Genomic DNA, 26,412 nt, shown 5'->3' with positions numbered 1-26,412 from the left:
AGCCTTGGAAGGTTCTCATCAACACGCTGGACGTGGATTCACAAACTGTGCTTCGCCAGCTGCAGTCTAAGAATTTGCTTCCAGTGATTCATCAGTGGACGGTTTTGAGTCTCAAGACATTTTTGCCAGAATTGCAAATCCCAGAGAAGTGAATCCTTAGCCGAGCCTTTCCTTTTAGACTGGATCCTTGAGCTTAGTTTGGAAACTAGTTATTGCAAAAATGTATCTGCCACCTTAGAATTTGCATCAAATCACAAATAGTACCTGTGTTCTTGCCTGGAGAATTCCATGGACAGAAGACCCTAGTAGGCTGTAGCCCGTGAGGTCACAGAGTCGGGACACGACAGAGCGACTTTCACTTCACTTCACAAGTAGCAGTGGTTTTCCCAGGTGGTGCTACTGGTAAAGAACCCACCTGCAAATGAGACATAAGAGTAGTGGGTTCAATCCCTGGGTCTGGAAGATCCCCTGGAAAAGGAGGGCATGGCAACCCACTGCAGTGTTCTTGCCTGGAGGATCCCCATGGACAGGGGAGCCTGGCAGGCTACAGTCCATGGGGTTGGAAAGGATCAGACACGACTGAAGCGACTTAGCACGCGTGCACAAGTAGCAATATGAAATGTGACAAAAACCTCAACAGTTGATGGACTTTTTTTTTCCTTTTTGCCGACAGGGCGGTTAGTGTAGTGAGATGAGCTTGGCCTCTGGAGCTGCAGATTTCTGTGAGTCCGTGGCAGTGCTGTGCAGGGAGGTCATTCCTGTGCTCTGTGAAATGTGGAAGGGTTCAGCTTCCTCAGAAGGTGGTGTGGGGCTAGATGAGTTAAATCCAAGAGCGGTGCCTGTGCCTGTTGATGAAGTATGAGCTCCTTCAATGTCAGCTTCTTCCCTTCTGCGTTAACTCTTATCACTGCCAAGACCAGGAGGGCATCCAGTCTGGGAAACTGCACGTTTAATCTGTCCTTGCCCTTCTTCTGTGGGACGAGGGAAGCTTTGAGCATACCCAAGTTATATCTACCGAAAACCACCCTATCAGAAGTCAGAGTCCTGGTGTCCTTTCCAGGAAACGGCTTTGCAGAGGCCCACCCTGGGAGCCACTCTCCCCCCGGCCCCATGTCCTAGTTAAACAGTAAAGGGAAATGTGTCCTTTAGGGAAGACCGAGATAACCGTGCGAGGCTTTGAGGCTGGAATTTTAAGGGCTAAGTAAATATCAAACTTGGTTGTATGGGCTCGGGAGCCATTCAGCTGTGTGGGAGATTGTACTTGTATATTTGCATGAAGCTTAAAAAAGTATATTTGTATTGATTGTGTATTTTAATTTTAATTTCACATGATTTCTGGGAAAATAATTTTTTCACATTTTTTAAAAAATTGACTTTTTGTTTAAAAGTAATTTCAAGCCTCCAGCAAGTTTGTAAAGGAAAGTCTGGTACAAATAATGACCATTTACCCTTTCGCAGGTTTGTTGATTGTGAACATTTAACCTCATTTGCTTCTCCTGTAATCTTTCATTCCCTCTGTGCACGTATGCAAGCTATATATATACAAAACACACAGACAACGTGTATGTAATTTTTTCTGAACCATTTAAGAGGAAATTGCTTATACTAGTGGTTCTTTCTTTATGTTTTGGCTGTGCTGGGTCCTCATTGCTACACACGGGCTTTCTCTCGCTGCAGCGAGCAGGGGCCGTGCGAGGGCTTCTCATTGCGGTGACTTCCCTTGGTGTGGCGCCCGGGCTCTGGGCTCTGGGCTTCCGTAGCTGTGGCTCTCAGGCTCGAGAGCACAGGTTTCAGCAGTTGCGACACACGGGCTTAGATGCCCCACAGAACGTGGAATCTTCCTGGACCAGGGCTCGAACCCATGTCCCCCGCATTGGCAAGCAGATTCCCAGCCACTGGACCGCCAGGGAAGTCCTATTATTGGTCCTTTACTTCTAAATACTTCAGTGTGTATTTCCTCAAGAATAAGAACTGTTCTCTTACCTAATCACAGTATAGTCATCAACTTTGGTCAACATTGAGGTAGTAATACTTTTATTTAATCAAGAGTCCGTATTAACCCACCTGGCCCAATGATGTCTTTTGTAGAATTTTAGATTTAAAAGTGACTTTTTTTCTACCTTAAAAGCATATGACCGTACAGAAAGGGCACCTGATACTCAGAGGGTAAATTGTGCTGTGGCTTCAGAATCTTGGGAAATATATATTTACACACACACACACACACACACACACACAAATACATATGTAAAATATGTTAGAATATATTTCTGCTACTGTTACTTTATCTTTTTAAAAAACGTTTATTTATTTGGCTGAACCTGGTCTCAGTTGAGGCATTTGGGATCCAGTTCCCTGACCAGGGATGGAGCCTGCATTGGGACCGAGGAGTCTTAGCCACTGGACCAGCAGGGAGGCCCCTACTTCATCTTTGAGAGAGACCTGTTGTTATTGTCGTTGCTCAGTCGCTCAGCTGTATCCGATTCTCTGTGACCCCACGGACTACAGCACACCAGTCCTTCACTGTCTCCCTGAGCTTGCTCAAACTCGTGTGCATTGAGTCAGTGATGCCATCCAGCCAGCTCATCCTCTGCCATCCCCTCCTCCTGCCCTCAGTCTTTCCCAGTTGGATGGACCTGGATTGTAGCTGATTCTGCAGAGGGCTCGGTGGCTTTTAGCTGAGCACAGACGGGCACTCTGGCGTGTGTGCTGCTCTGCTTGGTTTGCTGAGGGTGCAGTCAGCTCAGACCCCTGGGCTGAGTAGCTGGAAGCGTTACGGGAATGCCCACCCGCTCAGGGTGTCCCGCCTGCATCGCGAAGCCGGCTGTGCTGTCCATGGCTTGGCCCTGAACTCGCTAACGAGCTGTCATTCTTCCTGTTCGGGTGTAGATCCCCCTCACCAGTTCTGGGGCTGTTCCGTACCTTGTATTCCTGTCCAGATTTGGAGGAATTGACCTGAATATCAATGTTATAAAGAGGTAAGTTTTTTTTTCCCCCCTCATATGAAAATGTGAAGCTTGAAGTGATATGAGACAGGACACAGCACATTAGAGCTAACCATGTCAACAGATACGATCCTCAGGCAAAAAGTTTACTTAGAGAAGATTCTGATGTCTAAATGGGATGTTTCAGGATTAGAGAAATAATATTGTATTCAAAGTGGAGACACAGCAAATTAAAACCAGACCAACATGTTTTTCACAAGTGATGCTAGTGGTAAAGAATCTGCCTGCCAATTCAGGAGATGCGGGGAACTTGGATTTGATCTCTGGGTTTGGAAGATCCCCTGGAGAAGGAAATGCAGCCCACTCCAGTATTCTTGCCTGGGATATCTCTTGGACAGAGGAGCCTGGCGGGCTACAGTCCATGGGGTCACAAAGAGTCAGATACAGCTGAGCACACCCAGCACAACGTATTTCATATGTGATGCCTTTCATATTTGGAAATAAGGAATTTAATTTTCTTTTTTTTTGCCACATTGCAAGGCTTGTGGGATCTTAGTTCCCCAACCAGGGATAGAACGTGGACCCTGGCGTTGAAAGCAGCACATCTAAACCACTGGACCACCAGAGAATTCCTTGGAAATAAGGAATTTAAATTTTGAAGTAAGAATATTAAGATGCCGCATTTTAAATTTGTTTTTTCCATACATTTTTGGTGTCTTTCATTGGCTAGTGACCATATGTTTGTAGCTTGAAATGAAAACATTTTTAGGTCTTGGTATGAGGCCCTCATAGGTGTAGCCTGAGCACGGGGCCCGCCTGCCTCGTCTGTGAACGCGCGCTGGAGCCTGAGCTTCACGGTCTCTGTCAGCTTTAAAGCTCTCTGATTCTAGTGTGCAACGTAGGAAATGTTGTTTTAGAGTAGAAAAATTATTGACTCAGATTATTCTGACTCTAAATGAGTAAGCTTATTTTCTCAGGAATTGTGCAAACAATTATAAGAGAATTAAACTTGGTTCTGAAATATTAGCACAGTCTGGTGTTGTGACTTTCATGATTGCAGCCATCTTGGATGTAGCTGAGTTGTGAGAATTAGTGCAGCCTTGCAGAGAGGGAAGGGGGGTTGCTGATTACTGGGTAGAGTTTCTGTTTTGCTAGGTGAGCAAGTCCCAGAGAGCCCTTGCATAGCAGTGTGGATATATTCACATTACTGAAAGTGAAAGTCGCTCACTCGTGTCCGACTCTTTGTGACTCCATAGACTATACAGTCCATGGAATTCTCCAGGTCCAGAACACTGGAGTGGGTAGCCTTTCCCTTCTCCAGAGCGTCTTCCCAACCCAGGAATCGAACCAGGGTCTCCTGCATTGCAGGCGGACTCTTTACCAGCTGAGCCAGCTGTACAGTAAAAATGGCCAAGATGGTAACTTGTGTCCTTTCCTGGTGGCTCTGATGGTGAAGGAGCCCGCCTGCAGGGCAGGAGACCTGGATTTGATCCCTGGGTTGGGAAGATCACCTGGCGAAGGAAATGGCAACCCACTCCAGTATCCTTGCCTGGAGAATTCCATGGCTAGAAGAACCTGGCAGGCAGCAGTCCATGGGGTCACAAAGAAGCAGACACGACTGAGCGACTAACACTTAAAAAAAAAAATTAGTGCAGCAGCTCCACCAAGAATGACAAAGTATTATCTTCTCCGGGATCTGGGACTTTTGGTCTGCTGATGCTCTCTGTAAGTGATGAGCTAGGATAACTTGCAGACTCATTCAGAAGAACGAGAAGAATGACTGGTTGTTTTATAGGCATATTCATACTCTTGACCTAATAAAACCATTCCCATTTGGGGGATAAGTAACATAATTTGAATACTCTTTGCTGAAAAAGCTCAACAGTTGGGAAAAACTAAAAGGAGAGTCCTTTTTTGTTTTTAATTGTGAAACCTCAGTCTAATAATTTGCGATGAAAAGTATCATACATTACTTTCTTAAACACAAAAGACTGAATATTTAAAGTAAATTAGAAAGATTTCCAGCTTACCCTTGAAGCTAAATCCTCTTTATTGTTTAAGGCCATGTGAATAGAAAATTCTGTTTCTAGTACTATGGTAGGCTACCTCCATGAACAACACTTTCACTCAAAACAACTAAAATGGTGGATAAAAGGTAAAATATTTTAATGCGTTACTGAGCTGGCAAGAAAGGAAGTAATTCTTAGAGGCTAAGCATGCAGCAAGAACTGGAATATAGAGAAGTTAGTTTTTGCCATGAAGTATTGGCCAAATCTTGGTGAATCTGTCTTTCAGTTTTGTTGGGTCTTTGGAGTGAAAGGGATAAGAGACAAAGCCTGCAGGGTCTATCCAAGGTGGAAAAACCAAAGAGAAGACCAGTGCGTGTACAGTGGGGACCCCTATACCCTCTTGTAAGGATGATTATCAAAATATAAAACTGTGACAGAAACGTACCTATTTCAAACACTGTCATTGGGTGAATAGAGGAAAGACTGTAATCACAAGTCAATTTTAATGAAGATCTGTACCTAAAATAATGCTCCCTGTGTGGTCTGAAAAGTCTCAGGCTAGGAATTTACTTAAAACTGGTCCTGGACTGGATGTGCCTTTCAAGGGAGGAATACATCTACAACATAGCCCTTAAAGAAAACCACAGATAAAGTGTCACACAGAATATCTTGAAGACATATAAAGAGACAAAAAAAGAGGACCGCAAACAAATGGAAATCATATCCAGTAGAATCAGGTCTCCAAACACTTGCAGTGTTGGAACTATCAGATACAGAATCTAAAACCAGTGTTTTAATCTTTAAAGAAATGAAAGAATGGATTAAATATATGAATGCAAAACAATAGAGGCAACAAAAATAAAGATTTGAAGAAGTACAAAATGGAACTGCTAGCACTGAAAGATACCAATTACTGTAGAATAAAATTTTAGTGAATGGGTGAAAATAGTGGATTCAACACAGCTGAAAAGAGTGTTAGTGGAGTGGAAAACAGATCTGAAGGTAGTATGCAGAATGCCGCACAGAAACAAAGAGAGATACAGAACAGGAGGACAGGTGTAAGAGACATGGGAGGTGGGAAGAGAAGGCCCAATGATACTTCTTGCTGGATTTCCAGATATGTAAGAGAAAGAGTAGGACAGGGACTAAATTTGAAAAGGTAATGGTTTAGAATCTCGAGCCATATAAATAAAAAGGGATACCTATCTAGACATATCACAGAGAAACTGTAGAACATTAAAATCAAAGAGAAAATATTTATGGCAATGAGAAGAAAAATGGGGTTGACTCCAGAGGAGTGACAATTAGACTGACACTGATGTCTCAACAGTGACAACGAAAGGCATGAGATTGTGGGAGAAGCTCTTCCGTGTGCTGAGCTAAAATATTTGCCGTCCTGGATTTTTTTTTTTTAAAGCTATATTTGTAAGAATAAGAATGAGAGCTCCTTCTATGGGAACCCCTGGCTGCCTTTCCTCTTCTTGCCATGGTATCTGCTCACCCATTGGGATCAGAGTATTTGGAAAAGGGATCCACGTCTGGCACCTTTGCCTCTGATGTTCAAGGTTACCTTTCACCTCCAACGCGTAAACTTTCTTCACACTGACTTGTAGAAAAACGAAGCAGCCTTTGCATTGGATTATCCTTCCCAAGTGGCTCAGTGGTAAAGAACCTGCCTGCCAAAGCAGGAGACACAGGAGATGCGGGTTCCATCTCTAGGTCGGGAAGATCCCCTGGGGAGGGCATGGCAACCCACTCCAGTATTCTTGGCTGGAGAATCCCATGGACAGAGGAACCTGGCGGGCTACAGTCCATGGGGTCGCAAAGAGCTGGACACAACTAAGCAACTAACACTCTCACTTTCAAAGGTTTGGATGGCGTCTTTGAATTTCTGAAGATTAAAGACGGCAAGAAACATTTTTTAAAAAGCCTGAGGATTAATTAATGACTTTTCAGACAAAAACTGAGATGGTTCATCTCCTGCAGATCTTGACTAGGGAAATGCTAGAAGATGTGCTAACAGCAAAAGGCAGGTGATCCCACGGAAACTGCAAGGCCCTCTGTGATCTGGCTGGCCTCCCTGATGGGACTCTGCTGCTCTGCTCTTGTTCACTGTGTTCCCAAACTGATGACATTGTTGTTGCTCCCATCGTAGCACTTTTGACTGGTGGTTCCCAGTGTCTGCAATGCTTCTAGCAGATAAGCCTGTAGGTCACTACACCCTTGAGGCTAACACACAAGTGTGGCTTTCTCAACATAGAACATGAGCTCCACAAGGGCAGGAAACTTTATCCATTTGGCTTATTGATGTACTCCAAGTCCCTGGGAGAGTGCTTGGCACAGATCAGGTGCTTAATGTGCTCCCCAGGTGGCTCAGTGGTAAAGAACTGCCTGCCAGTGCAGGAGACACAGGAGACACGGGTTTGATCCCTGGGTTGGGAAGATCCCCTGGAGTAGGAAATGGAACCCACTCCAGGATTCTTGCCTGGGAATACCCATGAACAGAGGAGCCTGGCGCACTACAGTCCATGGGGTGGCAAAACAGTTGGAAATGACTTAGTGACTAAACTGCAACAAGAAAGGTGCTTAATATATATTCATTGAATAAGAGGCTGCAGAAACACCAACTGAAGTGAAATGAAGTGAAAAGTTGCTCAGTTGTGTCTGACTCTTTGGGACCCATTTATAGTCCTAGGCCAGAATACTGGAGTGGGTAGCCTTTTCCTTCTCCAGGGGATCTTCCCAAACCCAGGGATCAAACCCAGGTCTCCCCCATTGCAGGCAGATTCTTCACCAGCTGAGCCACAAGGGGAAGCCCAGTGACAACCAACAAAGGACACCTATAGTCAACAGCCTGGATGACTCTAATGGATGTAATGCTGACTGAAGGAGGAAGAAGTGAACAAATACTTCTGTTCACACGTGAAGTTCAAAACCAGGCAAACCGAACTGTTTTGTTTAAGGATACATACCTAGGTGGTAAACTTATAAGAAGATAAAAGATAAATGTAAATGAAGATAAAAGTATGTCAAGGCTGTGTATTATCACCTTGCTTATTTAACTTATACGCAGAGTACATCATGTGAAATGCTGGGCTGGATGAAGCACAAGCTGGAATCAAGATTGCTGGGAGAAATATCAATAACCTCAGATATGCAGATGACACCACCCTTATGGCAGAAAGTGAAGAAGAACTAAAGAGCCTCTTGATGAAAGTGAAAGAGGAGAGTGAAAAAGTTGACTTAAAGCTCAACATTCAGAAAACTAAGATCATGGCATCTGGTCCCATGACTTCATGGCAAATAGATGGGAAAACAAAAGAAACAGTGGCAGACTTTGTTTTGGGGGGCTCCAAAATCGCTGCAGATGGTGACTGCAGCCATGATATTAAAAGACACTTAGTTTTTGGAAGAAAAGTTATGACCAACCTAGACAGCATATTAAAAAGCAGAGACGTTACTTTGCCAACAAAGGTCCGTTTAGTCAAAGCTATAATTTTTCCAGTAGTCATGTATGGATGTGAGAGTTAGACCATAAGGAAAGCTTAGCGCTGAAGAATTGATGCTTCTGAACTGTGGTGTTGGAAAAGACTCTTGAGAGTCCCTTGGACTGCAAGGAGATCCAACTGAGTCCATCCTAAAAGATCTTAGTCCTGGGTGTTCATTGGAAGGACTGATGCTGAGGCTGAAACTCCAATGCTTTGGCCACCTGATGCGAAGAGCTGACTCACTGGAAAAGACCCTGATGCTGGGAAAGATTGAAGGCAGGAAGAGAAGGGGACAACAGAGGATGAGATGGTTGGATGGCATCACCGACTCAAGGGACATGAGTTTGAGCAAGTTCCAGGAGTTGGTGATGGAGAAGTAAACCTGGTATGCCACATGCCATGGGGTCGCAAAGAGTTGAGCACGACTGAGTGAGTGAACTGAAAAGGAAATGATACCCTAAGTGCTAGGAGAGTGGTTACTACGAGGAGGAGAGAAAATGTGTAAACTAGAAAAGGGCAATGGGGCCTCTTTGTGTTTGGCTCTAATTCTTTAAAAATTATTTTTTTAAATTGTATTTATTTATCTATTTTTGGCAGTGCTGGGTCTTTGTTGCTTCGTGAGCTTTTTTCCTAGTTGCATCGAGAGGGGGCTGCTCTCTAGTTGTGATGTGTGGGCTTCTCGCTGTGGTGGAGCACAGGTTCTGGGCAACGGGCTTCAGTGGTTGCAGCTCCTGGGCTCTAGAGCACGGACTCAGTAGTCGTGGCACACAGGCTTAGTTGCTCCTCGGCATGCGGGGTCTTCCCGGACCAGGGATCAAACTCGCTTCTCGTGCACTGGCAGGCAGATTCTTTATCTCTGAGCCACCAGGGAAGCCCCAGCTCTAATTCTTAATTTGAGAAATTGTTAAACAGATGTTTGCCTTAATTTTAAGCAAACTACACATATGTGCTGTACATACTTTCCTGGGTCAAGGTTACATCTCATAATAACAATTTTTTTATAATAAAAATTTAAAACAATAAATTTAATAAACAGATTAGATGCAGCCAAAGAAATAAGTGAACTGGAAGATCGGTCAGAAAACATTAGGCAGAATGTAGCACAGACACAGAACATGTAGCTGGAGCTCTTACAAAGAGCGGCGAGAGATGGGACGGGAGTAACAGACAGAGAGACCACGGACCGGCCCAGACCACCGATGGAAGGTGCTGTCCTGTGGATCCAAGAGGCCAAGTCTCCAACAATATTTAAAACAGAGGTGGGGACAGAACCCCAAGGACCAAGAGATCCGAGAAGCAGTGAAGCGGGGACTTTCCAGGTGGTCCCTTAGATGAGACTCTGCTCTTCCATTGCAGGGGCCCAGAGTTTGATACCCTGGTGGGGGGAGCTGAGATGCTGCATGCTGTGATGCGGCCAAAAAAAAAAAAAAGAATTAAAAAAAACCAAAGGGCAACACTTACACAAAAGTGACTTTTTAAAAATAATTTATTTTATTTACTGCTTTTTGGCTGAGCTGGGTCTTCATTGCAGTGCACGGGCTTCTCATTGTGGTGGCGTCCCTTGTTGCCGAGCACATGCTCTGGGCCCACAGGCTTCAGTAGTTGTATCTTTCGGACTCAGTAGTTGTGCCGCCATGGGCTTAGTTGCCCTGTAGCGTGTGGAATCTTCCTGGACCAGGAATCAAATCTGTGTCCCCTGCATTGGCAGGCAGATTCCTGTCCACTGCACCACCAGGGAAGTTCAAAAGTGACTTTCGAATTGATTAATAACTATGATGTGTTGGAAGACCATTGCTGCCTTCCTAGAACTGTAGATCTAAAGAAAGCAGTTCAGTTCAGTCGCTCCGTCCTGTCTGACTCTCTGCTACCCTACAGACTGTAGCCCGCCAGGCTCCTCTGTCCCTGGGATGCTACAGGTAAGAATACTAGAATGGGTTGCCATTCCTTTCTCCAGAGGATCTTCCTGACCCCAGGATCAAACCCGCATCTCCTGCATTGCAGGTGGATTCTTTACTGTCTGAAGAGAGGCCCTTTGACAAGTACATTGGTTGTCATTTCCAGAGCAATTGCTACAAGATTAAAAATGGACTGTGTAACTCCCAAACTCCAAAAAAAAAAAAAAGGAACAAAAACTGAATGATAAAAATTAGATCAACCCAAAAGAAGGCAAGAAAAATCAGAAGAAGCAGGACAAATGTAAATCCTGAAAATATCAGTAATTATAATAAATATTCTGTTTAAAAGTCAAGTCCATGAAAAGAAAAACCTAAATATAAGTTTATAGAAAGGTTAAAAGTGAAGATATTTAAAAAGAAGTACCATTCCAAGAAATACCAATCTAAAGAAAGCTGGAGTCACTGAGTTAGTATCAAGTAATAGACGGGGCTCCCTTGAAGGAGACAGAGATGGAGTTTGGGGTGGCAGAGGAACTGCCTTGACCAAATGCAGAGGAGGGAGAGGGAAGGAGGAGGCTGAGGTTGAGGGGGGCAGCCTCCCTGGGCCCCTGGGGCAGCTGATGAGGGTTATACAGGTGTGTCTACCTTTTTACTCCTTAAATCTTAAACATACGCTTCATGTAGTGTTTTGTATCTCTTCAATACCTAATGAGAACAGTATTAAATGTATGACATTTAACAGAGAATCGTAAGGCTGGATTCCTGGTTTCACCTTTAATTTGGGTCCAGCACTCAAAACCTCTGAGCCCATTTCGTTCTATGTAAAATGAAGTTAATTTCCCTTTAAAGCGCTCTGGTGTCTTCCCCTCGCCCCCCTGTGAAGCCCAGGCTCCTCATCAGGGCCCCCTGCACCGCAGGGCTGGTGCCCGCCCCCATCTCTGGGCTCACCCTGTGTTCCTCGGCCCTGCTCAGTGGGCTCTGGCCCCCCAGCCCCTGCAGCGCCAGCCCTGGGGTGTGCCAGACTCCTGGCTCCTCAGCATGTGGGTCTCCATCCCAATGCCTGTTGTCCACCCCATCCAGGAGATGGGCCTTTCCTTCTTCTGCTGTCTCTCCCTGCTCCCCACTGCCTGCCTTTATTGTCTTCACAGCACTTCTGGTTACATCAACTTACCAACAAAGGTTTGTCTAGTCAAGGCTATGGTTTTTCCAGTAGTCATGTACAGATGTGAGAGTTGGACTATAAAGAAAGCTGAGTGCTGAAGAATTGATGCTTTTGAACTGTGGTGTTGGAGAAGACTCTTGAGAGTCCCTTGGACTGCAAGGAGATCCAGCCAGGCCATCCTGAAGGAAATCAGTTCTGAATATTCATTGGAAGGACTGATGTTGAAGCTGAAGCTGCAATACTTTGACCACCTGATGCGAAGAGCTAACTCATCTGAAAAGACCCTGATGCTAGGAAAAATTGAAGGTGGGAGGAGAAGGGGACGGCAGAGGATGAGCTGGTTGGATGGCATCACTGACTCAATGGACATGAGTTTGGATAAACTCCGGGAGTTGGTGATGGACAGGGAGGCCTGGTGTTCTGCAGTCCATGGGGTTGCAAAGAGTTGGACACGACTGACCAACTGAACTGAACTGAACATTGCTTATTTGATTGCTTATTTCCTGTCTGTCACCATCACTGGCATTAAGCTTTTTCAAGACTGGAAATGGTGTTCCACTCGACATGGCGCCCCAGACCTGGGTGCAGGAGGCGCTGGATAAATACTGTGAAGGGGCCTCTGGTGTTCTTTTTCCCCACCCTGGCCTCACGGTTGATTCCAAAGAGGGAGTCTGAAGCGGTTTATGGGTGGACAGAGGATGCAAAACCAGATAGAGTTAATACAAGCAGATGGAGCCAAGCAGCTGGTACATATGCCCAGCCAGGCTCAGCCCTTTTCCACAGGGCTCAGCATGCACCGCGGCGTGAACGGGGACCCGCAGGGTCAGAATGCAGTGCCACAGCCCAGGGTGGGGAGGGTGCGGCGAGGCCAGGCCACCCGCATCTGAAGGCTGGGCCTCCGCTTCCCCATCGTGACCTTCGGCCTGCCCAGCCTCCTCTGTAAAGTGGGATGTCTGCTAACCCATGGAGTGAGGCCCCACGGAGTGCAGGCCGTGATTGCTCAGTCCCCGCACCGCCCCGGGAGTAGTCGATGTTGTATTCCATTTCACAGAAGAGGGGCCCCAGGCCTGGAGAAGCTAAGTGACTTGCCTGAGTTCACACTTCTGGCAAACGGTGGTACATAAGAAACACCTTGCATTTAAAAATATGCAGTGTGGAAATCCTTATCATTTTCATCTCTGTGTGTCCTATGTAAACGTTAATTCAGTGAAAACATGCTAACAAGAGGTTTTTAATTTTTGTCTTTAAGGGGAGGTGAGAATGAAGTGAATGGCTGTCGGACGTTGAAAGAGCTCGAGGCCCAAGTAGGAGAAAAGGTAATAGAGGTCTTTCAAAGTTCTTCCGCGCCCCCCAACCCTACCCCCCCGCCCCCGACCAGCACCCACACCCCCACCAGCCACTTGTCAAAAGTAACTGCTAGCAGAGGGAGCTGATGGAGCTGATGCAGAATGAGCTGGGTCTTGTCATCTGCGGTCTCATGTCAAAGTCGCCTGACTCAATAGATTGCACACGCTCCGATGGCATCCTCTGTGATGAACCACACCAGAAGTCCTGGAATATCAATTACCTTTGCTTTAACTTTAGATCATCATCCGTAGGGCGGCCCTTCGGTTTCTGTCTACAACCGAGGCAAGGTTTTCTTTAGAATGAGAAAACTGCTGCTTTTCAGTAGTAAGTGCCAATCAAGAGCAGCATGGTAAAAATAACCAGAGAAACGCAGGGAGATAGACATTTATGTATGCAGTAATTTAGCCACAAAAGCTCCCGCGTGTATTTAGGAAGGAGCATGTAGCTTCATTCCTGTTTGTGGATTACTGTGGTGGATACTGCAGGGCACAGCTAGGGAGGGACTGGGTGTTCACAGCATTTGGGGTTGGAATCAGACCCCTATTTAAGATGCATTTGAGCCTGCTCAGTTACATGAGCAGTTTGAGAATCATAGTTTAATTCACTTGATTCAATATGTTGGTTAGAAATGTGACAAATTTTCTTTCCTTTTTGAACTCTTCTAGATTTTCATACGTTTCAAAAATCAAACAGAGCCAGAAACCCACAAAATGTTTGTCTAAACCCCACAAAATGTTCTCCCGGCTTGTACACCAGAAAATTCATCTTAGTGTGATAATTTTTTAGCATTACATGCTCCTAGAAATCTACTTTCTCTATCATTTATATCAGTAAGAACCCTGGTACAATTATTTGCTGTTTCCATTGTCCTTCATTTGTTTTCTCTAAGAGATACATAATACACTGGATATTATTTACGATATATGTCCTCAAGTTGTCTCTTCACAAACTGTGTTAATCATGAAATTATCCTAGGAAAGTCAGCTGTTTATGACGGTCATCCTGTCAACTTAGATGCTTTTGTGGATCAATAATGTGACATGACAGTTAGGGGAGGGTGTGGACACAGGTCCGGCTTGTAAGTTACCGAAAGTGAGGCTTCCAAGAGGAAAATGAAGGGGACTTCCCATTGGCTGTCTGTCCTTTCATCTTAGTTGTCTTTTCATCCCAGCCTCCTTCCAATAAAGCCCTCCCACTAAGAGTGAGTTTAAACCATGGCAGTTGTCGTGCTAGTTCTGGAGAGAACAGAAAGCTGACCGCCAGAGACTGAGCAGGTGATGGAGGGGCCGCCCGATCCCTGGCTCTCCCTGCCGAGCAGTCAGGCCCACGTAAGCTGGAACCCCAGCTCGACGGGTGACCCTGGCCCTGGGCAAGCAGGTGGCCTGGGGTGGGCTCTGCCATTTACCAGCCGGTGGTCTTGGGCAAGTCTTTGTCATGGGGTTTCTTCATCCATGGTTGGGGATAGGAACACCCATCTCACGGTGCTGTTGTGTGGCCTAGAAACATCCGGTATAAAGCGCCTGGAACACTCAGGCGATGCCATCTGTCATTATTATGGCGATTACTATAGTTTCCTTTGACGAATAGGTAGGAACTCATGAATGTCATCCCTTCCCGCCGAGCCCAGAATAAGCAGAACAAACCCAACGCCCTCCTTGGCCGCTGGCTGTGCAGTAGCGTGTTTCCAGCTGCCACTCGGGTCCTGCCATCGGACCACACTCAAGCACTGGTGATGGAGAGGAAAACCTGGCGATTAGTGGAGGAAGACTCCCTTCAGACATACGTTGTCATTGCCGGGCGATCCACACAGTTGGGGAGTGAAAGATGCTAATGCTTTTGTTTTAAATATAAGTCCGTGAGCCTCATGGGAGCCAAGAATGCATGCAAATGTCTCTGTGAATTTTGGGAGCCAGACTTTGCTAAATGTGTGTGTGGTCTAGCCATCCTAAACCAACAGGCAGTTAGCTGTTGGCACCCCAAACTGCCCGAACCCCAGTTCTCGTGTATCTCAATTCTTTTCTTCTGCTGTGAGCTTGGTCTGATGGCTAGCTCCTCAGCCTTGCCCTAACTCAGGTGCACTAAGACCCTCGAAGGGGCTTCCCTGTGGCTCACTGGTGAAGAGTCCACCCGCCAATGCAGAAGATGCAGGTTCAATCCCTGGGTTGGGAAGATCCCCTAGAGGAGGGCACGGCAACCCACTCCAGCATTCTTGCCTCGAGAATCTCATGGACAGAGGAGCCTGGCAGGCTATAGTCCGTGGGGTAGCAAAGAGTCAGACATGACTTAGCGAGTAAACACCCACAACAACCAGACCTTCCAAACGTCCTAGTCTGGTACTTCTACCTCCAGCTATATTTACTGCCTTTGAGTCTCCTGGGACTTCCCTATAGCTCATATGGTAAATAATCTGCCTGCAATGCAGAGACCTGCGTTCGATCCCTGGGTCAGGAAGACCCCCTGGAGGACGGCACAATTCACTCCAGTCTTCTTGCCTGGAGAATCCCATGGACAGAGGAGCCTGGCAAGCTACAGTCCATAAGAGTTGGACCAGACTGAGCGACTAACACTTTCACTTCCCCTTCACCAGACCCTCCAGTGTGTCTTCATGTTCAGTTGAACCCCTGGTCTCCCTGAACCTCGTTTTCTCTCTCCCATCAAGGCAGAGGTAGACGGGGTGATCTCTGGGTCCAGACTGTCCGTCCTTCGGGGACTGTGACCCAGGGCTTCACGTAAGGAGGCTGCTGTCTGCATCCCGGGGCCCCGTATCGGGGGAGGAGGAAGCTCTGCATGCCCAGGTGGTCCCCAGGGTGTCGCCCTCAGGCTCCGGGTCCGGGGTCCTGGTTCGATCTGCGCCAGCTTCCACCCTCTGCGCGCTCTGAGTCTGGTGCGCCCCTCACTTGCCCTCCCCATCTCAGCCCTGGCTTTTCCCGGGTCATGGAGATGACTGCTTCTCTGGGCTTCTCCGCTGTGCCTTCGGTGGGCGTCTCCTTGGCCGCTCTCGGGCTCTCTGGTCTGCAGACCCCTCGCTGTCTTAGTCTCCTGGGAGGCCGTGGGCCTCGGCGGGAAGGAGGCGCCCCGGCCCTGAAGTCCCGTTCGCCCCCGCCCTCGGGCCCTGCAGCCCTGTCGCGGCTCTGCTCCACCGTGTCTGAAGGCGAGACAACCCTGACCTGCCGGAGTGGTCTCAGGGATCAGTGAGGATAAGACAAGGGATGCCCTTGCATACAGTGCATGCTCGATGCATATCCGTCCCTTTATCTATCCTGCCAGGCGCTCCTGAAACCTCTCCTGTGGGAGCTTTACCCACCTCCAGGTGGCGGCCCATCAGCTACCGCCACCAAGGTGTCTGGTTGTCCTGCCTTTTGCTGAGACAATAAGGAACTTCTCATCTTGTCCAAGTCTGAAGGGAGCGCAGGTCAGGGTCTGCTCACTCACCTCTCCTCTGGTCACCAGGAGGTGGCCAGCATTCCAGGTCTGACACGTGGATACTGCAATATCAGGTTTTTTTTTTTTTTTTTCCCCAGCATGCCATTTCTGCCAGTATGACTCTCCATAAACACAGTGGAACGTCTCCTCATGACTCACAGCCCAGGGTCTTGTCCCCACACAAACCCATCACTGGCGGTGGCGTTCCTACAACCCTGGTCTCTGCCTGGTGCAGTGGCTCGACTCTCTCCCCAGAGGCACGTGGCCACGGGTGGGGAGCTAATATCTGAACAAAGTGGAAAATGGAGGGTTTCGTTAGAAAGAGACAGGGTGGGCAGAGGTCAGTGGCTTTGGAGAAAGCGACCGACAGTGTCTGTTTCAGCCACCCAGCAAAAGGACCCTCAGGCTGGCCGGGCCTTAATCCTTTGGACACCGATGTAATATTTTGGGTTTTGCCAGCTGCGATACTAATAAGAGGTAGCGTAGGCTGAGCGTTTGCTGGGAGCGCTTCTCGGTGCTTTACTGTTTACAGATTACTTTCCAGGAGAGCCCCTGGGCAAGTGCTCTTGGCCTCCCGCCTTGCTGTGGAGGGGGCGGCAGCAGAGGCTGAGCAGGTGAGCCCTGCGTGCACAGCTGGGGACGGAGGAGCTGCAGTTCCTACCTCGGCAGCCGGCTCTGGGGTCCTGGCTACTAGTTACCGCCACCCTGCTTCTCAAGGAGGCCCTTTAGGAAAGGCGCTGATACGTGGTTTGTGCGTGCGTGCGTGCATAGTCACTCAGTCCTGTCCGACCCTGTGGACGGCAGCCCGCCAGGCTCCTCTGTCCCAGGCAAGAATACTGGAGCGGGTTGCCATCTCCTCCTCCAGGGAATCTTCCCGACCCAGGGATTGACCCCAAGTCTCCCGGGTCTCCTGCATTGGCATTGACCGGCAGTTCTTTACCACTGTGCCAGCTGGGAAGCCCCAATACCTCGTTTGCCCGTAGCAAATGTGACTCTTGGTTCTGTCCGGAGGTGGACCCAGCCAGTCCCAGAGAAGCCTCTCTGATCACCGCCGTATGAACGAGTCAAGGTCGTCTAACCCCAGAGTCGTGTCGTTGGTCGTGTGGCCTCCACTTCAAGTGGGCATTTGGGAGTTTTCTTTCCCTTTCTGTCTCTGGCCTCCTGCCGGTCTCACACTCGTTCCCAATGCCTCAGGTGCTTATGCTCCTGTCGGCCCTGCAGGGCCCCAGCCCGTCCTGCAGCCGCGGCAGCACCCGAGGGCCAGGGCTTAGCTCTCCACAGGCTTCGGGTGAGGACTCCGTCAGGGCAAGAGGGCAGAGCAGGGCTGCAGGGCGTTGCCAGGTTAACCACATTCGGGTCTTTTGACCCTGTTTCATCTTTTGTCAACTCCCGACATGAGCATGAGGTGGAGGTCAAAGAAGAGGCTAGCAGGGGAAGAGAATCACCTTGTCCTGCCCTCGAGGTGGGGGGCGGGCAGACGCTACCTGTAAGCCATGTCCTGGGGATGGCCAGGACACAGGAAGCTGGTCTCAGTTATGTAAGAACTCCAGTGTATGTTTAGAAATGTCACGTCTAGTCTCCTGCCCCCGACAGGCAAGAAAAAATTGTTTTAAATTGAAGACTAGAATTCAAGAATGTGCAATTCAAAAACATGAAAAAAAAAAAAAAAGGAAAACTAAATGAACCTCACCCAGAGCCCTAGGCCGTTGGCCCTCATACCACGTCACCACCCCATCAAGAACATTCTTTTGAATCTGGGTGCTGGGATGTCAGAACATCTGGTCGATCCAGTCAGCCGCGACGAGCCTGTCTGTGGGACACCGAGTGAACTGACACGCGTTTTTATGGGATCACTCCGGTGCCTGGGAGTCGCACAGATGCAGCTCAGTCATTTCAGGAGCAATTAGTAAATAATTAGAGGCACTAAGCTGCTTACTTGCTCGGTAATATCGTCACAAAAGTGAAGACACGCAAGTGATGGGTATATTCATTTTCTTAAATAGGTGGGTTTTCTTAAAAAAGAGACTTAAAAAATTATCGCTTGAGGAATAAAGAAACAGTCGTTAGGATCACAGTCATTTCATAAACATACCTTAACATTAGAACACCACATTAGCATGCACGAATGTATCGGAATACAGCCTGTTTGCCTAATAAAAAGACTGTGTCAGACTCAAAATGAGGCCATTTACTAAAACATACAAGCTTTTGGTTAATTCGTAATATTCTCCTAATCCCGCTTTTATCATCTCTCCTCCGGTGCACTTGGTATTAATTGCCTATTATAGCAGGTATTTGAACACATCTCCTCTTTCATCTGAAGAAAATATTAGCATATCGCGGGGCTGTTGGGACAGCTTGTATCTGAGGCACTTTCTCCTCCTGCAGAAAAGCCTATCAATCATAACCGAATATAGTGATTAATAATGTCACAGCTCTTGTTCCTGTGTCTCTGTACAGCTAAATGAAGAGCTGTGCTTACATTTTGATCTCGAACATTTCACATAACAAAATAATCAGCTACCATTTTATTAAAAAAAAGAGATATTCAAAATGCTCCTACCCCAGGACCTATTTTTGGTTGCTCTATTATTAATTTACTAAAGGCTTCATCAGGAAAGTAAAGCAAAGATGCTGTTATGTCAGAATTTATATTTTTTCGGACTAAGTTTATCTTAAAAAAAAAAATCTTTCTTACATGTGGCAAGTCAACACAAGATTGCAGGAATAAGTGTTTAAAACAGCTCAGTGTGGGGGAGTCAGGCCAGTGGGTGGGGGACAGTCAATGATGTGGGGGAAATAGGGCAGTGGTTTTAGGGGGACAGGTCGGTGGTGTGGGGGGGCAGGCCGGACCCCTGGCTGAGTGTGCATCTGAACCAAGACACTCCCTGTCTGAGTGACCCTCAACCAAGCTACTTTCTCTGGGAACTATCTTCTCAGTTGTGAAATGGGGAAGCAATTTTGCGAGATTTTTCCAATATTGTTGAGACTCTTTATGAGAAAAAATAGAAAATGAACTTACCATAGTGCAAGGCCCATAGGAGTTTTTTAAAAAAATTAGGAGTTTGCATTTGGAGTGGATAAGACCAAGGAGTTCTGTGGAAAATTGAAAGACTGTGCCGTCATCTATGGTTTAAAGCTACAAAAGGGGCTGCGTGCTGTTGGCTCCTGCGTTTCTATCTCCATGTGTGTCCCTGGACTCGCCACTGTCCACAGACCAAAGCAGGGCAAACGGTCCCCCCGACGCCACCCAAGAAGCCTTCCGCCCCAGACCTCCCTCCATCTCAGTAAGTGGTTCCAGTCCACCAGCAAGTCCTGTCCACCGCAGCCTCTGCCGTATCGGAGCCTGTGCACCTTTGCATCCCCATGGCCCCCGTGGATGGCCCTGCCAGTCACCCCGGGGGTGTTTCTTCCTGCTCCCCGCCTTGCCCCTCACAGTCTCCATTTCACACGACACCAGAGCCGTCTGTTCTCAACGTGAGTCAGGTCTCATCTGACCCCTTTGGTTAAGACGCCCCGTGGTTAATGGTCACCTACTGAATAAAGTTCAGAAAAACACCCTGGTTTTTTGGCGCTCAGCATGAAGTTTCCCCACTGGAGTGGCATGCCCCCACCCCCCGAAAGTCTTTGGACTCCACTATCTACAACTGCTCAGCACTCGGAACATCCTGAGGTTTTGTTTATTTATCACTAGGAAATGCGTTCCCCGGGAGTGGGCGCCTTCCCTGCCCTGCTCCCTGTTGCCACTTTAGTGCCGTGCACGGACCCCGGCACTAAAGCTGAGCTCAGTAAATGTTTACAGGATAAGTAAAGAAGGTTCTGCAGGAAGCACGCACAGGAGAGACCTCACGAGAAAGGTGAGGGCGGAGCTTGAGTTGGGCATGGATAGGCTGTCCATCCAGCACAGGGCCGAGGGCGAATGTGGGGTGGCGCTCAGGGCTGCAGCCTGGCCGGAGGGGAGCACACGGCAGTGCGGGCGGGGGACGCGTGGCCGGGCCGGGGAGGGGACCGGCTCTGTGGTGGTTCCACGTGGAGTTCTGTTTCTCAGGGCAAGAAGGGGCAGAGCGACTGCTGAAATGGAGACTGGGGAAAGGGCAGAGGTGTTTGAGGGTGAGCTACTGTTAACCCTAAAGCATGGGGCACAGGCTGGTGGCGGAGCTTGTCGATGCTTTTGACGGGGGTGATGGCCCGAGGGTGGAGGACTTAGGGGATGGCATCAGCAGAGGAGGGCTGCACGCGAGGGGTGACCAGCTGGGGCCTGGGGTGCCTGCTCGCGGGCCCCGGGGTAGTCGGTCCCCCACTGTCGTCGTCAGCCTGTTTGCTGAGCACCTCTGCTGCGTGGGGTCCTGAAGGTCCTGGGGGGACCGGCCTGCCCTTCCTGGGGTGCAGCTGTCTGAGTCCTGGAGTCAGGGTGACAGGGGCCCCGGGATGCGTGGCCCGTGGTGTCTGGGCAGGAGCTCCCACCCTAGGCATGTGGGTAGCGTGAGGAAGGAGAGACACAAGATATTTCTTCTACGTTTGGCACCCTCTTGGGGCTTATTTTCGTAGCTGTGTCGGCTGTTCAGTGAGTAGGTGGAATTCCAATTAGATGTCTTTAAGCCGTTTGTGGCAGGTGAGCATCTTAAAAAGGAAAGTCAAAGGTGGGGGGAGGCATGCGTGGCGTATATATAGGAAGTTTCTCTTTTCACCGTGGCTGCAAGGAAACCCCAAACCAGAGCTGGATTTTTGCCCTGTGGTAGCAACTATGCCCTCGAGGAGAGCATGGCAACCCACTCCAGTATTCTTGCCTGGAGACTCCCCATGGACAGAAGAGCCGGGTGGGCTCCAGTCCATGGGGTCACGAAGAGTCGGACATGACCGGGCGACTAAGCACAGCACACAACTGTGACTTTTAGGTTGCTTTAGCTCTTCTCCCCGCCCCCTCCCCAAAGAAGGGAAAGGCTACCCACTCCAGTATTCTGGCCTGGAGAATTCCATGCACTGTATATAGTCCATGGGGTCACAAAGATTTGGACACAACTGAGCGACTTTCACCTTACAGGCTTCCCTGGTGGCTGGGCTGGTAAAGAATCCACCTGCAATGCAGGAGACCTGGGTTTGATCCCCAGGTTGGGAAGATCCCCTGGAGAAGGGAAAGGCTACCCACTCCAGTATTCTGGCCTGGAGAATTCCATCTGGCTTTTTTTAGCCAGATCCGATCCCTTTTCTCCGTCTTTGCGGATCTCCTTTAAATGTCTTTATGGGTGAACTTGTTCAGTCTTTGGTAAAGACAGGCTTTGCATCCCTCCAGAGAGTCAATGCCGAGTCCTCTCGGAAGTCGGGGACAGGGGAGGGTGGGGGCGTCGCAGGAGCAGGAGGGGACGTCAGCCCCTTTGTTAAAGGTGAGCAATGCTGGCCACCGCGCCACCCACACGTCCCCAAATTGAAAGTTTGTGTTTATGAGGTTCTGAATGTAGTCTAATTTTTTCCTATCTGGTTTGGCTCATCTCTACCAGCTGGTAAATAGGAAATGTTCACGGTAGGAAGCCAATACTCTGCAGAGTGTAAACAGATGGAATCGATATAAAGTGACAAGTTAGACTGTGCTATTGAGAATACAGAGCCAAAACCAAGAACATAACAGTCAAGCCACTTATTCCGTTCCAGTTCATTTAGTCCTGAACAGCGCTTCATGTCTGCACAGCTGTGTTGTTCTGTTTTTTTTCCCCCTTTCTTTCTTCTGGGTTGGTAATGACAATTTCAAAGAAAAACTTTAATTAAAGATTTTATACGAAATAGCCAAAAGTAGAATAATAAGGAAAATGAGCATTGATGTGTTTATTGTAAGAGAAATCCTTTTCCTTGGCTTCAATTAGAAAAAAAAAAGAAAGGAAAAATGTACTCCTTAAATTTAAAATGAGTTTTAGTTGTGGCGACAGAAAGGTGCCAGACTGACAGGGTGGCAGCCGAACCCCGCGCTCCGCTGTGGAGCCAAGACACGGGCCGGCCAAGGGCCCCCTCCCCGGCGCTGCCGTCCCCAGGCAGGCGGGTGGCCTGCGGCCCCCAACCTCCTGCTACTGGAAACCCTGCAAGGAAGGGGGCTGCAGGTGAGGAGGGCACAGGCAAGAGCTAAACAGGAGCCCGTTCGAATGGAAAAACCTTGTAGACAGTTGCCCTCTGGCCCGAGGAGGGTTTGCCGTCCTCCCACCCCCGGGAAGGGGCCCCGCCAGAGCCGGGCCTGGACAGAGTGGGAGGTTGGGGGCTGGTTTCTGGGCTCCAGGGAGGGAACAGGAGGCCCTTCCTCACCTCCTTTCAAGTCTGGGTGGTCATATTTATTTGGGTTCACAGCTTTCCCTCCTGGAGCTCCCTTCCCGGTGCCGTAAAGAGAATTTTAAACAAAGAACTGTGGAGTAAGAATCATCCACTGTTAGTGGTTTATCGAACCCGTCTGAACTCAGCAGGGGTACAAACGGGAAGCAGTTTGATTCTTCGCTTCCCAAGCAGGGGCTGGCGAATCTGCCTCCTCCCAGAAGGAAGGCAGTCTCAGAGGGTCTGGGGATAACAGGCCCAGCGCAGGTTACACCCTGCAGTTCGGGCGGCCCCTCTGCCCTCCTTCCAGCCCCAGGGCCCCGGTGGGGTGGGTATGGGGCCTGCCCCTTCTCCCTCCGTCAGCCTCTTTCCTCCCTGGTTAATCAGGGGTGTGGTGAGGGCTGAGGAAGAAGAGGGGGCCTCCCTGCCCCCGGCATCCTCTGTGACTGCTCATGGGGCACTCGGGGACTCTCGGAGGCCCCTGAACTGTGTGGTTTCCCGGGAAGATGGAGCAGCTCGGGGCGCATCCTCCCCTCTCTCCCTGTCCCCCGCCCTGGTGGTCCCCTCACCTGCTCCTGCAGCTCCAGTCTCTCCACTGGTGAGCGGCCCCTGGGAGCAGACCAGCTCAAGCCTTCCACCTTTCTTTTTCTTTAAAAAAAATTTTTTATACAATTTGTAAAGGTTGCTTTCCATCCACAGTTATCACAGAATACTGGCTGTTCTCCTGTGTTGTAGAACACATCCTGGAGCCTCTTTCACACTCACTAGTTGCATTACCATCTCCCACCCCTGTGTTGCCCCTCCCCGCCTCTTTCACACTCACTAGTTGCATTACCATCTCCCACCCCTGTGTTGCCCCTCCCCGCCTTCACTGGTAACCACGGGTTTGTTCTCTGTATCTGTGAGGCTGCTGCTTTTTTCGCTATGTTCACTGGCCTGTCATATTTTTTAGATTTCACATGTGATATCATGCAGTATTTGTCTTTGTCTGACTTCCTTTCCTTAGCATAACCCCCTCCAAGTCCATCCATGTTGCTTTGCAAATGGCAAAATTTCTTTCTTTTTTTATACCACATCTTCTTTATTTATTTGTCTGTTGATGGACACTTAGGCTGCTTCCATGTCTTGGCTATTGTAAATAATGCTGCTATGAACATTGGGGTGTATGTATCTTTTCAAAGTAGTGGATTTGTTTTTTGGGGGATATATACCAAGGAATGAAATTTCTGGGTCATATGGTAGTTCCATTTTTTTTTTTTCCAGAGACCACCATTCTGTTTTCCATAGTGGCTGTACCAATTAATATTCTCACCAATAGCGTAAGAGGATTCCCCTTTCTCGACATCCTCGCCAACATTTGTTATTTGTGTTCTTTGTGATGATGGCCATTCTGACAGGTGTGAGGTGATATCTCATTGTGGGTTTGATTTGCATTTCCTTACTGATTAGTGATGTTGAGCATCTTTTCATGAGCCCGTTGACCATCTGCATATCCTCTTTGGAAAAATGCCTACTCAGTTCTTCTGCCTATTTTTTTTTTTTTATATTGAGTTGTATGAGCTGCTTGTGTATGCTGGCCATTAATCCCTTACCAGCCATTATCATTTGCCAATATTTTCTCCCATTCAGTAGGTTGTCTTTTTGTTTTGTTGATTTTTTTTTTTTTTTTTGCTATGCCGTGTGTGCGTGCCAAGTCACTTCAGTGGTGTCTGACTCTTTGCAACCCTACGGACTATATATAGCCCACAGGCTCCTCTGTCCATAGGATTCTCCAGGCAAGAATACTGAAGTGGATTGCCATACCCTCCTGCAGGGGATCTTCCTGACCCAGGGATCAAACCCAAGTCTCTTGTCTCCTGCACTGGCAGGTGGGTTCTTTACCACTAGCACCACCTGGGAAGCCCATTCTTTTGCTCTGCAAAAGCTTATAAGCTTAATTAGGTCCCATTTACTTATTTTTGCTTTCATATTCTTTGCTTTAGGAGATGGATCCAAAAGATATTGCTGTGATTTATGTCAATGAGTGTTCTGCCTATGTTTTCCTCAATAAATTTTATAATATCCAATCTTACATTTAGGTCTATATCTGGTCTACATTCAATATATTTTGGGCTTATTTTTGTATATGGTGTTAAAGAATGTTCTAATTTCACTCCTTTAGATGTAGCTGTCCAGTTTTTCCAGCACCACTTATTGAAGTCTGTCTTTTCTCCATTGGATATACTTGCCTCTTTTGTTGTAGATTGACCATAAGTATCTGGGTTTATTTCAGGGCACTCTCTCCTGTTCCATTGTGAGTCTGTTTTTCTGTCAGTACCATACTATTTTGGTTACTATAGCTTTGTAGTATAGTCTAAAGTCAGGGAGCATGATTCCTCCAGTTCTGTTCTTCTTTCTCAAGATTGTTTTGGGTATTTGAGGTCTTCTCTGTGTTTCCATACAAGTTTTAAAATTATTTTCTTCTACTTCTGCAAAAAAAAAAAAAAAAAAAACCCTGCCATTGTATTTTGATAGGGATTGCACTGACTCCGTTAATTGCCTTGGGGAGTATGGTCATTTTGATAATATTGATTCTTCCAGTCCAACAACATGATATGTCTTTCCAACTGTTTGTGTTATCTTCAATTTCTTTCATGAGTGTCCAAAAACTATTTCAGAGTACAGGTCTTTTGCCTCCTGAGGTAGGTTTATTCCTAGGTATTTTATTCTTTCTTGAGGTGATGGTAAATGGGATTGTTTCCTTAATTTCTCTTTCTGGTACTTCATTGTTAGCCTTCTGCCTTTCTTGTTCTCCATTAACTCGTGGAAAATTCACGTATCCTGTCCATGCCGATAATAGGCACACAGACTGCTCTTATCCGCCCCTCCTGCTCTGCTGTCTCTATTCAATTCTCAGTTCCTTCCACCTGGTAGAGTGTAGAACAGATCACTGTGTCCCCAGAAATGGCATGCCTATCTGCCCTTCTGCAGGCACCTGTCCTATTTGTCCAAAGACTGTTGGCTTACCAATGCTTCTTCCCCATGAATGCTGCAATCACCTATCCATCCATCCATCCATTTTTCTGTCCATTAATCTATGCATGCATATAGCCTTCTATCCCTCCATCTATCCATCTATCTACTTATTATTCATCCATCCGTCTGTTCATCCATCCATCCATCATCTATCCACCCATCCATCATCCATTCATCCATCATCCATCTATCTATCCATCATCGATACCTTCATCCACTTGACAGTTATCCATTGATCCAGGCCCCATTCTTGGCCCTGGACTCCTGTCCACTCCAGACTTTCCACTCTCTCAAGGCTCCTGTTAACCTGGGTTGGGTGGTGGGGAAGGGAAGGAAGTGGACGAGTTGGCTGAATGGGGCAGTAACTCTGATGCAGACAGTTCCTGCTCCCCAGCAGGTGTGTGAGTGGTTGTCTGGTTATTTACATCTCTGTCCTCAGCCTTTGGTCTTGATCAGTGGTTCCTATCAGACCAGCATCTACTGGGTCTGCTCCCTGTGAGGCACCTGCATGCGTGAGTTCATCTCATCTGTGCCCTCTGACATGGTGCCCCATTCATCCCATCTCACAGATGAGAGCGCTGGAGTTGGAAGGAGTCAGGTCCTGTTCCAAGTCTACCAGAATGATGGCAGCCTGGGGCGCTTTGATTCTCCATGGTTGCTACCGCCTCGGAGGGAGGTTTCTCTTCCCCACTTCTCCCTGGTTTTACTCTTCACAGCAGACATTCTCTGCTCCTTATAGTAACATTCGTGAGTCTGCCCTCTATGAGTTCATCTAAGTCTTTTGGGGAATGTTTTAATTTAATTTTGCTCCTATAATTTCCACTCCCCACCCCCCCGAGT

At 47.8% G+C, this 26,412-nt stretch overlaps 1 protein-coding gene across 3 annotated transcripts in view; it reads left to right on the top strand.

Annotated features, from left to right (window-relative positions):
• EFCAB6 (EF-hand calcium binding domain 6) overlaps positions 1–26,412 on the top strand; it is a 241,475-nt gene that overhangs the window by 37,642 nt on the left and 177,421 nt on the right. For all 3 annotated transcript variants that reach the window (XM_070453475.1, XM_070453474.1, XM_070453473.1), the window contains 2 exons: positions 2,890–2,978; positions 12,749–12,815. In XM_070453475.1, the coding sequence (XP_070309576.1) occupies positions 2,890–2,978; positions 12,749–12,815 (156 nt within the window). The remainder of the gene's footprint in view (positions 1–2,889; positions 2,979–12,748; positions 12,816–26,412) is intronic.

Source organism: Odocoileus virginianus, chromosome 23 (genome assembly GCF_023699985.2).
Source record: "Odocoileus virginianus isolate 20LAN1187 ecotype Illinois chromosome 23, Ovbor_1.2, whole genome shotgun sequence".
Classification (NCBI taxonomy): domain Eukaryota; kingdom Metazoa; phylum Chordata; class Mammalia; order Artiodactyla; family Cervidae; genus Odocoileus; species Odocoileus virginianus.
This window is presented reverse-complemented; position numbering and strand designations above follow the sequence as displayed.